At 33.3% G+C, this 14,397-nt stretch overlaps 1 protein-coding gene across 2 annotated transcripts in view; it reads left to right on the forward strand.

Moving 5' to 3' along the window:
* The window catches only part of RNF13 (ring finger protein 13), a 116,097-nt gene that overhangs the window by 43,325 nt on the left and 58,375 nt on the right, over positions 1–14,397 (forward strand). For both annotated transcript variants that reach the window (XM_006202797.4, XM_031678861.2), the window contains exon 4: positions 2,640–2,765. In XM_006202797.4, coding sequence (XP_006202859.1) covers positions 2,640–2,765 — 126 coding nt within the window. The remainder of the gene's footprint in view (positions 1–2,639; positions 2,766–14,397) is intronic.

Genomic DNA, 14,397 nt, shown 5'->3' on the forward strand with positions numbered 1-14,397 from the left:
AGCAGCACTGTTTCTAATAGTCCCTACTAGAAATTACTCAAGTGGTCATAAACAATAGAATAAATTTTGGTGTGTTCACACATTGTAATACTATAGGGAAATGAAAATGAAGGCTCTACCAAGTATATCTCAACAGTATGGTTGCTGAATAGTAGAGATGGATCTCAAATACAATACGGAGAGAAAGAAGTCTAAAAAAGAACTTACTGTGTCTGTTTTTGTTGTGTCAATTATAAAATTAGGCCAAATCTAATCTAAGCTGTTAGAAGTCTTTATAGTGACATTGGGGGTGGGGTTGTGGAATAGTGACTGGCAGAGAGGATGCAGGGAACTTCTGGAGTGCTGTCTGTTTCCTTTATACAGGTGTGTTTAGTTTGGGAAGAACCATCAAGCTGAGAAATTATATTTTGTGCACTTTGCTTTATGTATAATCATAAAAGCTGTTTAAAGAGTCAACATATTTATGTACAACAAACCTACTGCATTATTCATTTGGTGATATTGAGGTGCCAGTCTGCATGCACTAATTTTGTCCATCATCCTTGTTTAGTCATAAGAAAATTAAAACAACAAAGAAAAGAAAGGTGGACATCTGGTTTCTGAGTTTCCTAGACAGTGGTAATTTTCTTGGGTTTCCAACATATTGGCATAAAATAAGTGCCCCTGTCAGAAAAGAAGGATGAGGAGGATCCTTTATTGCAGAACAAGCATCCTTTTCATAAAAAGGGATTGGCCCTGAAGGATGGCATGAGGCATGTAGCTATGGCTTAAGGCAGCACTTTCTTGGCCACTCATATTTAAGGGCACAGAGTTCTGCCAGATTAATTGGGAAAGCCCACTACTGTGCCTCACAGACTTTGTGGATGAAACAAAGTAAATTTGCACTGCTTTAAGTGACTTACATCTGAGGAAAGGATGGGAATTAGTAAGCTATTTTGGCAAGTTATTCTTTTTAGAAAAGTCCACAGGAAATGTAATATTTAATAATTTAAGGCCTGTTTTATTTTTTAATGTCTTCAGTCAATTTCCATTAATGCAAATAGATTTTTTTTTACCTTTAACTTATGTGTATTTAATCTTTATAAGTTTTCTTACGTTTAAAATTTGCACATGCTTGTCATAACAGATTCATCAATACAGAAATGATTAAAAAGCCAAAACCTTTTTTTGGTTCCACTTGTAGACCCTTTTTGGTGTCTGTACATACCATAAATTTATTGATCCTAAGATGTATTTATTACTTCATAATAAAATTGGGATATGTCTCTTGGTTGCTGTCCTCCAGGTGGCAGTCATGATGGATATGGGAAATTTGGCCCAGCATAGCTGTTGATTTTGTCTTCACTTCAGTTGAACTTTTATGCCTTGTGGTAATACATGGGTTGAGTTTAGTTGCTGTTATAAGTCTCTTAAAAAGAACTGCACTATGTGATTTGGCATTGGAGCAAAAAAGTTAATAAACATGTGTGCAAAAGGAACAGAAAAGGCAGCAGGTGTAAATTTAATATGAGTGAAGCAACTCTTCCTTGTTTGAAGGATAACCACAGTTCTGTTTCTTTGGTTTATGGAATCAGAAAGAGGAGCTATTCTATGAGTAAATGAAGGTATGCTGCATTTTATTCTTGAACCATGTGCAAAAACATTCCCTATCACAAACCAAGCAATGCAACTTAAAGCAGGAAAAATTGCCAAATCCTGTGGACTAGATGGTTGGTGTGGTCAATTCTCATGCCATACAGAGCTGTTGTTAAGGCACTGTGTCATAGTTTTAATTGCTCGTTTCTTCTCATAAATGAATTTAATAAATTTGATCATCTTTTTATGTGTTTTTTCAGTGTTTTAATGTATTCAGATAGTCATTTGGTTTTTCTGTTTTAATCTATTAGTGTAACATTTTATATTAATACATTTTCTGTTGTCAAATCATTCTGTATTTCTGGGAAAGCATCTTACTGTTTTCTTTTTAAATTAGTAGTTATCCTGTGGACATCTTTTCACAAGCTCTATTATTTTCTACTGTATGGCTCTATTATTCAACTTAGACCCTTTTTTGTGTCTGTACACACAAGAGTGATTCTTTTAGTTTTCTGTTGTATGAATATACTATAATTTTTTAAATGGTTGCCTTACTGATGCACATAATTTCCAGTTTTTGCTATTAAAAACAATGTAGCATGGAATATCTTTCTTTATATACCTTTATATACTTGGGATAGTGTTTCCATAGGATAAATCCCTAGAAATGCTATGCATTTTCATTGCTTGATGAAATAAATTTAAAAATTAATTTTTAAAAAGTATTTGCTTGGTTTAGGAATGTCAATCATTGTTGGAAAATATACCAACATGCTAACAGTGGTTATCTCTGGGGTGATGGGCTTATGTGTGTGTGGCTTTTTTTTTTAACTTTAAGAGTTGAAAACAACTTAAAAAAAAAATGAAATGCTTAGGAACCTAAGTACTACTTTAGAAGTTGTGGGGTTGTAAGCAGTTGGAAGTTAGGATCTGTTGTAGTTGCTGGATAATTCATCTAGCATAATGCAAAAAACACATGGAACAAATTCAAAAGGTATTTGTAGAAGTAAGTTTAATTCATTTCTTTGAGTTTAACAGAGAAAAAACTGCTGATTCTTTTTCAGGGTTTTTTGATTAACTCAAAACCAGAGAATGCCTGTGAACCCATAGTGCCTCCACCAGTAAAAGACAATTCATCTGGCACTTTCATCGTGTTAATTAGAAGACTTGATTGTAATTTTGATATAAAGGTAATGTTTGCTTTTTTCACTTTTTTGTTACTGTTTGTTTAGTTAGCTGGCTTAAATTCTCTCCTGTTTCAGAAAGGCTTTAAGAAAGTTTACACCATTCATGCAGATTAAAAAAAATAAAGGAGTGAGGACAAAAGGAAAATGAGGAGATGTTAAACACAAGAAAGACAGGTTTGTGAGTTTAATTAATTCTTTTTTATTTGCTATAAAATTTACGCTAAACTTTTAGCAGCCAGTAGAAAGAAGATGACCCCATCAGTTTTATGATTCACAGTGTTAGTAAGATTGAAAATAAACATTGACTAAGATATCAGTAACTTTTGTTGGTACTAAGAATTTTCAGGTTGTTGTTGGGCATCTTGAATTGTGGTTTATTAGTGGTCTCACTTGCTCTAATCCAGGGATGGAAATGTTAACCTTCAGTTTTATGCCTTCACTCTTCCAGTATCATTGCTCATCTGTATCTGTATCTGTGTTGATGTTGGGATTTCTCTTGTAATAAGCTGACTCTGTCACCTGTATAAAGTTTATCTTGATGGAGTCGGTTAAGCTGGCATTTCAAATAATAAAACTAAGTTTGCCATAGGACTTCCCTCACTATCATCAGTGCTGCTCTAGAGCTTTGGTTTTTTGATACTCTTAATACGGTCTTTACAAATCTGTCTCTGGATTGGCCTTGTCAAAAGAGCCAGATTGAAGCCTGTAAAAATAAGCCTTGATGTTACTTTTATTGGACTTTCTGAGATCCCAGTGTCTTGCATGTATCTTAGAGAACAGACTATAAGATATTATTTCATGTACTTTCCATAGCTTGATCTTAGATGATTTATCTGTCTAGTAGGAAAGGCTGCCCTGACTCCTGCTGTGCCTGAATTTTGGTCTCTGCTCCATTCATTTCATGAAAGAAATGACAGCTCCATAATAAACTTATTAAAGGAATAAAATAATAACTGTAAATGGGTTTGAAAATGTAGAGCGCTTTGTAAATAACAGTTATGGTTACTATTGTGTATTAGTTCTAAATCTAAACTCTCAATTGCCTTTAATGGGAAATAAATAAGAGCTTGAAGTCAGATGTTGCAGATTTCCTGTTCTTCAGAGTTATATCTTTTATAGTAGTTTGAATTTAAACCATTTTAAGATTTGATCCAGAACTAAACTATAGTAATTATAGATTGTTCCAACAAAAATGAAATATATTTGTAATATTTCATTAATTTCATGCCACTGAGAAATTAAAAGTAAACCAATTCTGCTGATTTCAAGGTTAATTGCACTGTCAAGCTATATAGTTTTTGTCTCAGTCTAGTCTTTGGTAACCAGAAGCTAGAATACCTTTTTTTTTTTTTTTTCCAAATCACTTTCTTTTTTAGGTAGAGATGAGATGTGGTTCACTGCAAAATTTAGGGAAATACTGCCATTTTATATTTATTATTGAGGGTGAAAACCCAACTCAGGAATGAATAGGAGGGCTTGTTAGTCCTGTCCCTTTAGTGGATCCTCATTATGGGTCTGAGTACTTCTAATGGGGTTTCATGATTTAGCTGTTACACCAGCTCATCACTTTCCTCTTCCTGACTTGAATTTTATGCTGCAGCCATACTACCTACTGAAGCTTCAACGTGCTGTGTCTTTGTGCCTTTGCACTTACCACCTTCTCTCTTCAAGTTCTTTTCCAAGATGATCTTATCACCTATATTTCTGACTATTTCATCATTTAAGAGCTAACTGAGGATGTTACCTCTTCTGGAAGACTTACTTTTCTTTCTACCCTCTCTCTGACAGAATGAATCATTCCAGCTCAATGTGCCACCCTTCCACTTTATAGCTACCTCCTTTATATCTCTTTATGACATTATTAATAGTTTTATTTTATGTGTTTCATGTATATGCATGCTATGTTTATGGTTCGCATTTTAATTATTAAATATCTAATTTGTGTCAGTGCATAGTAGGAGAGCAATAAAGGTTTGTTAAATCAAACTATGTAATATAGTAAGCTTTCTACTTCTGTGTATAATGCATTCTGTAAAAACATGTACATGTAAAAATATGTTTAAAATGCTTAAATTGCAAATTCTCATCAAAAAGGAGAATATTAGAAAATTTCTTATTGTAACTCACCATGTAGACATAGTCTTAATGGATAAGGCTCTAGTCTATACATGTTCTTTAACTTGGTTATCTTTATATCACAAATATACAATGGTATATCATAGCCATTTAATGCTAAAGATTCCTTACTCATGTTGCTCGTAATGATTTCTGCCTTAGTCTCAGTTGTGTTAAATTTACAAGACATTAGTTTACAAGGGAGACACGTTGGCTTCAATCAAGTTACGGAAACAGGCTGCATACATTTGAATCCCATATTTATCATTTATTAGCAATGTGGTCTTAGGCAAGTTGTTTTTTCTCTGTGTGCCTCAATTTCTTTATCTGTAAAATGGGAGTTACAGATGTTCCCTACATCATAGGATTGTTACAAGGATCAAATGAAATAAATGTTAAATGCTTATCAAACAGTGCCTTGCCCACAATAAGTAGGCAGTAGGTGTCAGCCATTGATGTTTTTTGCTTTTCACCGTTGGTGTGAAATAGAATAAAGCTGAAGATGGCAAAGATGCTGACTATATTAGGCTGAGAAGTCCCACAATTTATCGTTTGCAAGCTGGAGAACCAGGAAAGCCGGTGGTATAATTCATTTCAAATCTGAAGGCCTGAGAACAAGGGGAGCCAGTGGTGTAAATCCTGGAGCCCAGAGGCCTAAGAACCAAGTGCTCTGATGTCTGAAGGGCAGGAGGAGGTGAATGTCAAGAAAAGAGAGAGGAAATTCGCCCTCTCTTCGGCTTTTGTTCTGTTTGGAACCTCAAGGAATTTGATGGTGCCCACCCACGTTGGTGAGGGTGGATCTTCTTTACTCAGTCTATGGAATCCGATGCCAGTAGCTTCCAAAAACCCCCCACACTCCCAAATTGCATTTTGCCAGTTATCTGGGCATCTCTTAGCCCAGTCAGATTGACACATAAATTTAGTTCTGACCTTTCATAAACTAAGTCATTGGCTGGTTAGTCACACTGAGATATAGTAACTCATGTCAATTGATGTGTAAAATTTCTAATTTGGCTTCTAAAGGGCGGTTTAGTCATGCCAGTGTGTAATGTATAAAAAATAAGTTTCATAGATACACAAGGATAAGAATTATGGATCACCTATCAAGGTAGGATGAATGGATAGGGATAAATTCATCATGGTTACTGGAAAAACAACTGGAATCTCATCCCAGAGAAAATTTCCTTTCTAAGGGTGGTCACTGGTGGACAGGCTTATTAGGTTTTTTAGCTATAATCCTTAGATCAGAAACCTATAGTAGTCTGTATTTTCTGGGCTTCCAAATTGATGATTATGTATGGTTTTATATTAGGTATGTTGTAGAACCTAATCATTTATAATATATGTATGGTACTTCTTTTCTGAATTGCAAATAAATATCTTTTGTAGATAATCAGTAGTGGTTCATTCATGTATATGTGTAATTTTGTATGAATGCAGTGAGTTAAGAGAATAGTTAGAAAAATAGCTAATTTCCTTATTCCTGATGTAGCATCCTGGGATTGAGTACTGAGAAAAGCTTAATTAGTACAGTATGCTACAGTTGAAAGTAATTGCAAGGTTATTTTTTTGTCATGCCTCCTATCCAAAGTGACACCCAAATCTCAGAAAAAAGAGAGTTGGCTCTGTCTTATAGAGCGTTCCTTGGAGAAGGGAACCTTTTCCATTGTAGACATCATAAGAGAGAAGAGAATAAGTAAGTAAATAAATAAAATACTATCAAGATATTACAAATGATTAAAGGTGGTGGGTATTTCAAGGTTTGCTTTTTATAATTCTTTAGATTTTTTTAAACATGAATATTATGCTATAATAAAAGAATCTAAGATTTCTCTTATTCTTCCTCAAAAGTAAATGATGAAGTGAAAGTTGTGTGTTACAATAAAGGAAACAGCAGATTTTCTGTATACAAACTATTCCAAGTGGTTTGTGACCCAGACATAGCCAATGAGACAGCAGAAATGCAATTAACAATTTTTGGAGGGAAGGAAACTGAGTTGTTTGTAACATTTTAAAATAAAGAGAGCACTGTCTTAATTTTTTAATCTTTTGTCAAGAAAAGCACACTTGAGCCTTTCAATCTGCCCTGGAGAGATGCAGCAAAAGCCATACCCAGAGTCAGTGTTTCGGTGTGTACACTATCCAGAAGGCCAGTAAGAAAACTATTGATTACATGCCAGCTGCTTAATTAGGAAACAATCACTTTGACTCACACTGACAAAAACTGTATCCTCTGAAAAATACAGCTCTGTAGAGGAAAAGCCAAACAATGTTATTTTGTTTATCTTTGTACAATGCTGTTCTTTACTATGACAAAATATAATTGTTTGGAAATGTTAATTTTTTGTGAGTATTTGAAATTTAGAAAACATTGTTGACTCTTTGGTGAAAAAATTAATGCTATATTAAATCTTTCAGTTAGAAAAAATGACTTTGTAGCATTCTAAGGCAGAGAGTTCTTAGAAGACTTGAATTGACATCCCAGTGGGAAATAACATTTTAAAAAATTTTGTAAAAATACCTGGTTAGTTCAAGAACATTAAAATAGTCACTTAAAATAGAACTTTCAGAACCACACCAACTTCTGTGTTTATAGCCAAATAAAGATTAGTTTTCAGAAATCTGTCCTCTGTCATTGCAGTCCACTATATTTCTACCATATAGTTTTAATGCTAAATCAACAATTTCTTCAAATAGTCAATTTACTTTATTTTAACTGAACTCAAGGGAAGCTTAGTAAACCGAAATGGTACAAGGCATGTACTTCTGCTAAATTTTGTTACCACTTTATGCTGTAGTGATTGTTTTAAAAATTGTAGCTGCAAGAGGCTGAAAGGACTTAGATTTTATTCCCTCCACAGTTTTTTGTGGGGTGTGAGAGGCATGATGGAGTTACATTTGGATTGTAGATGATAAGAAATATTTTGGTTCTTACTTTATGTTGGTGTATGACTTTAGCAAAAGTTAGCTGGGATACAAAGCCCTACTTTACCTGACTTCTGTCTGTCTCAAGTCTCGTCCGTACTTTGTCCTCTCGCCGTAATCTTCAGGAACTTAGAAGGCCCCATATGTGTGAAGTGGTCTCTCCCCATCTATCTTGGTTTCTACCATGTCCTTTATCTGGAATATCTTCCCTCTGCTTGTCTGCCCAGCAAATCTGACTTTGTTTTTGGTGTAAGATTAAGTATCATTTATCTGAAACCTTTCCTGATTTTCTTCAAGGCAGAATAGATCACTTCTTTTTATGTATTTCTTATTTAATCCCATGCCAGTCTCTGTGAGGGAAAAGATAACGTTTTAGATTCCATAGCTCAAGTGCTTAATGCATTGTATGACACTGGTAAATTATTAATAAATATTTGCTGAATGAACTAATTCAGAAAATCCAAAGGGCTTACTTACCATTAAATTTAACTATATTAGGGAATAAACAACATTATTGGAACCTTCTATTGGCTTCATGTTCATTTCACTCAGCGCTCTTGGAAGTATTTCTAAATCTAGATAGTCATGTATCCCACATTTTTTTCTAGGTCCAAATATTTATGAGAATTTAAAAAATTAACATAAACTTTTTTGGATTATTTAGATGACCTTATGATCATCATAAATAAATAATAAAAATTTTGGAGTGAAATTTCATCATCTTACAAAATAGTCCTCCATTTTTCCTTTCTAGTTACCCTTCATCATCCTCTCTCAAGATCTCCAAAGATACATTTTGTAGTAGTCTCAAAATTGCACTTTTATTTCAGTAGTATTAAGCTAGGGAATATGAACGTAAGTAGAAATTAAACTCTGTAATATCTCAAAGTCATCTAATATCATTATTTAAAATTTCCTACTCTTTTCTGTATTGCTACAAAGTAATTTGTAACATTTGTTATTAATCTATTTCAGAATCTCATATGCAAGATTCCAGTAAAGGAATGTGTTAAATGATACTCGGTGGAGAGAAATATTTCTACCCATATATGATTCAAACAGTGTTCTGCTACTAGTTTGTTAATTTATTCACTTATTCTTTTCTTCCACCCTTTGATAAAAATATCTGTATTTTAATAATTAGGTTTCTTTACATACAAATTTATTCAATATTAAAACAACAAAGCAAAGTTCTCTTCTTTTACTAGGAAAGTAATATTCAATGAAAGAACAAAGCTGAAAAATAGTAAGTTACATGTACTTTACCTTAACCTAATGAAGCAATGTAATGCCAGTAACTTTATTTATATATTTCTTCCATACACATACTTTAAAAAAATTGAATTATAGTTGGTTTACAATGTTATATTAATTTCAGGTGTGCAACATAGTGATTCAGTATTTTTATAGATTATTTGCCATGTAACATTATTACAAACAATGACTATTTCCCTGTGCTGTATAATATATCCTTGTTGTTTATCTATTTTATACATAGTAGTTTGTATCTCTTAATCCCATATCCCTATCTTGCCCCTCCCTTCTTTCCTCTCCCCGCTGGTAACCACTGGTTTGTTTTCTATACCTGTGAGTCTGTTTTATGTTTTGCTACACACATTTGTTTTATTTTTTAGATTCCACATATAAGTGACAATATGGAGTATCTGTCTTTCTCTGACTTATTTCACTAAGTATCATTCCCTCTAGGTCCATCCATATTGTTGCAGATGGTAAAATTTCATTCTTTTCTGTGGCTGAGTAATATTTCATTGTATACCATATCTTCTTTAGCCATTCATCTATTGATGGACATTTAGGTTGCTTCCATACCTTGGCTATTGTAAATAATGCTGCTGTGAACACTGTGGTGCATGTATCTTTTCAAATTAGTGTTTTTGTTTTCCTCACCTTTATACCCAGGAGTGGAATTGCTAGATCCTATGGTAGTTCTGTTTTTAGGTTTTTGAAGATCCTCCATGCTGTTTTACATAGTGGCTGTACCAATTTACATCCCCACCAACAGTGTCCAAGGGTTTCCTTTTTCCGTATCCTTACCAACATTTATTATTTGTAGACTGTTTGATGATAGCCATTCTGACAAGAGTAGTGATATCTCATTGTAGTTTTGATTTGCATTTCTCTTACGATTAGTGATATTGAGCATCTTTTCATGTATGTGTTAACCTTCTGTATGTCTTCTTTGCAAAAAATGTCTATTCAGGTCTTCTACCCATTTTTAATTGGGTTGTTTGTATTTTGATATTGAGTTGAATAAGCTGTTTATGTATTTTGGATATTAGCCCCTTATCAGTCATGTCATTTGCAAATATTTTCTTCCATTCATTGGATGTCTCTTCGTTTTGTCAGTGATTTCCTTTGCTGTGCAGAAGCTTTAAGTTTAATTCAGTTCCATTTGTTTATTTTTGCTTTTATTTCTTTTGCCTTAGGAGACCGATTCAAAAAAATATTTGTGCAACTTATGCCAAAGAGTGTTCTGCCTATGTTCTCTTCTAGGAGTTTTATGGTTTCAGGTCTTACATTTAGGTGTCTAATCCATTTTGAGTTTATTTTTGTTTGTGGTGTGAGGAAATGTTCTAATCTCATTGTTTTACACGTAGCTGTCCAGTTTTCCCAGCACCACTTATTGAAGAGACTGTCTTATCTCTATTGTTTATTCTTGCCTCCTTTGTTACAGATTCCACACAATTCTTTTATTTCAAAATTAGGGTATTCAGATTACTCAGATACACATTAAATGAAAAATGTCTAGTTAAGGAAGAAAGACGGAATCTAAAGAAAGAGAGAAAGATGGCTCATGTCATTGAACTGTTAATGAGAGTTAAAATGTCATTAGGTTCTAGTACTGTTTTCCGTGGAGTAGCTCTCCCCAGTGTGGCGGGTAGTGACCCTAAAATATCGTACAGGAAAGAATGATGTGGGAAAGGGATTTAATCTTGGGAGGATTACTTGCTGCAGTTTTGGATCTTATTTCAACAACTGTTTATTTCCTACTGTCCTGTAGTATTCCCAGAAATTTTTATTCTATAGATAGAATTAATAGTTTTTACATTCACATCTGAAACTTCTACTGTTGTTTGAGTCTCATTTGCTTTGCTTTGGTCACTTGAGAAAGAGATTTTAGTTTTTAATTTCTTCTTTCTTCTTCAGTTAATAGAAGATCATAACTAAGTTTTGAGAACTTTCTCTATTCTCTAAGTCCCCCATTAATTTCTTTACTTCATTTCTTTTCTTTGTGGAGAAAATAGCTTTTTTTTCCTGTGTTAGAAATTCAGGTTGAGGAAAAATGGGTAGTTTGTGCCCAGGCTGATGACTGAATTACTGTCGCTTTGTCTTGGCAATTCTGAAAGAAAAGAAAATCAGTTTTCTAGAGAATTTTTTTTTCAGTTGGCATTTGGAAAGATTTAGAAGCAGAGTTACGCCACATTTTCTGCAGAGGATCCACAGAGGTCCCATACAGTTTGGTAAGTAAAATGAAGCTCCAGTTCTCAGGTTGCTGGAAGTGCCAAAACCCAGTAGAGCGCCCGGAGTGGGTAGTGGAAGAGGTCAGGCTCCAAAACCACCCAGCGTCTGTGTAATGCTGTTTTCTTTTTTTCTGACTTTTTTCCTTTCTGTATTTTAAAACACATCATACACAGAAAAAGTATTTGTATGTACAATTTAAATAGTAAAATAAGTATCTGAGTACTCATTACTCAGCTTAAGAGAGACCTGTTACTTACTAATGTTAATTAGTTAATGTTATTAATTACCTTAACTAGACTTCATTAAAGACTTTGTTAGGTAAATTCTTTGTCTTTTATATTTAATTCATCTCCAGATCATATTAAACTAGTATTAATATCTTATTTTCATGAAGGAGCTTCCTCTTTGGAATATTTTTGCAGTAATTTCAAATGTTTTAATAAAATGATGTTAAGTATATCACAAAGTGATTGCTTATTAAAGCTGCTCATTTTCTGTCTTGTGTTTGAAAAAGCTTGTGATGGGAAAGATTCTTGCTGAGGTCAGAGCAAATTCCAGCCAGCAGTAGTGTTCGTTTCCTATTTCTTTATTGTGGCTTACTTTTTGCTCCATACTATTTTTTTTCCCTTCTCTTTTGATTCCAGCCTAAAAAACCCATGGGTATGTCTTTTCTCACTTCAGCTTCCTGGTAGTAGGACTTAACGTTTTATGCAGTTCTGTGTGCTGAGCTTATAATTTAGTGCCTGCAACACCAAAATGAAGAGGCAGTAAAGAGAGGAATATAGTCAGAGATCTGTCACTGGGTGGCGCTGAGCATCAAAATTCTCATTGTAATAGCTCCATCAGTTATTTTGCAAGTGCAGTATGAGTCCCTGGCATTATTTGGAAATTCCCAGTAGGTTGATAGCAAGTTTATAGTTGTCCTTTTGTTGCACACAAATTTCTTCCAAAAAGCTTTATTAACAGTGGTGTGTGGGTTAAAATGGAACTTCTGCTGAGTTAGGATGAGAAATAATTAAGATTTGATGGGACTATGAATCCTATTAGTATCCAAAAAATATGAACTTAGGTCAGAGCCTTCATTTTAATATGCACTTTATACATAGGTAACTATAGAGTATTTTATGGATACCTTTGTTAACTTTAAACTGCAATTCTCAAAATTAAATACTTACATAGCTTTTAACTAATGTAGTTTAACTGATATAGTTCATTATATAAAAGTAAAAGGTTTTTTTTTTTTAAAGAAAAGCATCCTTAAACTAATAGCAAGCATCAGGAATAGCTGTGCTTAAAGATTTATTTTTAATCTTTAGTGCTAATCATGTACTGAACACCAGATGTAATATTAAAACTTCATTTGAAACAACTGCATTCACATACAAGTTAATGACTTTGATTTTGTGATGGCATGTTATAGAATAATACTGTTGCAATGAGTGGAAATGCACAAATCTCTTTTCTGATTGCAGACAACCTACAGAACATTAAAAACTCACCATATGAGTGAGTTTCAAACTTTTTGACTTCAACCCACGCTAAGAAATTTATTTTTACTTATGCCCCAATATATATACAACACACAGCCTATAATAATGTCTTATGAAATAGTATTTACCTATATTAGCTATAATACTCTGATATATGAAATTTCCTTATATTAAAAAAAAAGTTCACCCCTGTCCACTAAATTATCTTTACCTACAATTTGCATTACCCTCAGTATTTAAAAATTGCTTTCCCATATAGAAAGATTGACTTTAAAATGCTGCCACTGGGACATAACATAAAATCTTTAATTAAGTGTTAAAGTTCCAAGGATTCTGGCTTTTTCTGCTCTACTTGAATATTGCTCTTCATCCAAACACAGATTTTACCAGCCTTACCAAAATCTAATGAAACAAATTCAACTTTATCTCTAAGTCTAAATACTAAACAAACATATACATTTGTAATATGCCGTTTATCAAAAGGGCAGCGGTCTCAGAACATAACCTAGAACAAGAGAAGGAAACATGCCATTGTACCACCATAATAAATGTCACAAAACTTCAGCTTTAGAACCATATACTCTTCCTGACAGTTTTTCTTGGAACTTTTATGTACTTAACTTTTTTTTTAAGAATAGAATTCTTATCAAGTGTACTTCTTTATTTTACTACTACAGAAAATATAAGGGTGGAGCGAGGCTGGAATGACCACTAAAGGTAGTAAGCACAGACAGGGGAAGTGACATTTGACACTTAACATTAAGGAGAAAACCCATCTAGGGTCCAGTGAAGCACGTTCATGATGATCCCCATGTCACTAGAAAAGGTCACATTATGTTTGGTGTCGTTCTTGAAACAGCTGGGGAAATACAAAATATTTTAGAAAAATTTTTATCCACAATGACTGAAGTAAAATTTTTGGCATGTTTTTAAGGGGGAACTAAGCAACAAATAAAAGGCAATTTCATTTTTGTGGCATATATCATGCTGGATAGGACTGGATAGATAATTATCTTACTTGTGATTTAGTTTAATTAAACAAATATTTTTGTGAGAGAGATTCTTCTAGGCTTGAGATACATACCAATAAACAACATAGTTCTTTCCTTAAGAAACAACGTCTGGCATTCAGAATGCTCTAAATGTTATTTTATCTGATCTCTGTTTTTCAAGGTAATATCAGGCTTAGTTTTCTAATAATTAATGTTTTTACCAAGAACCATAAAAACATAATCTTTTGTTAATTTTTCAGGTAATACTTTAAAATATAAAATATCACAAATTTAGATTTCTAGTATTGTGATTTCCATTTATCTTTAAAGCAGCAGGATTTTGGTTTTATATTTTTTGAGAACATGGTAAGATTAGTTCACATTTATGTCCCTTATTAATGAACTATAGCAGTTGAAAATTACTCTATTTACAGTTAATTATTGTGATATTGCCTTGATTTAAATGTATCAGGTTGTCAAAGTACTCAGATGGGTATTAAAAAAATAATGCCCTTAAGACAAAAGCTTGTAGTTTATATCGTAACAAAGATGAAAACATAGGTACCCTGCTGAAGTTAACATTGTTATAACAATATATAACATGGTTATATATTCCCAAGTATTTTGCCC

The sequence above is a fragment of the Vicugna pacos genome, chromosome 1 (assembly GCF_048564905.1).
Source record: "Vicugna pacos chromosome 1, VicPac4, whole genome shotgun sequence".
Taxonomy (NCBI): domain Eukaryota; kingdom Metazoa; phylum Chordata; class Mammalia; order Artiodactyla; family Camelidae; genus Vicugna; species Vicugna pacos.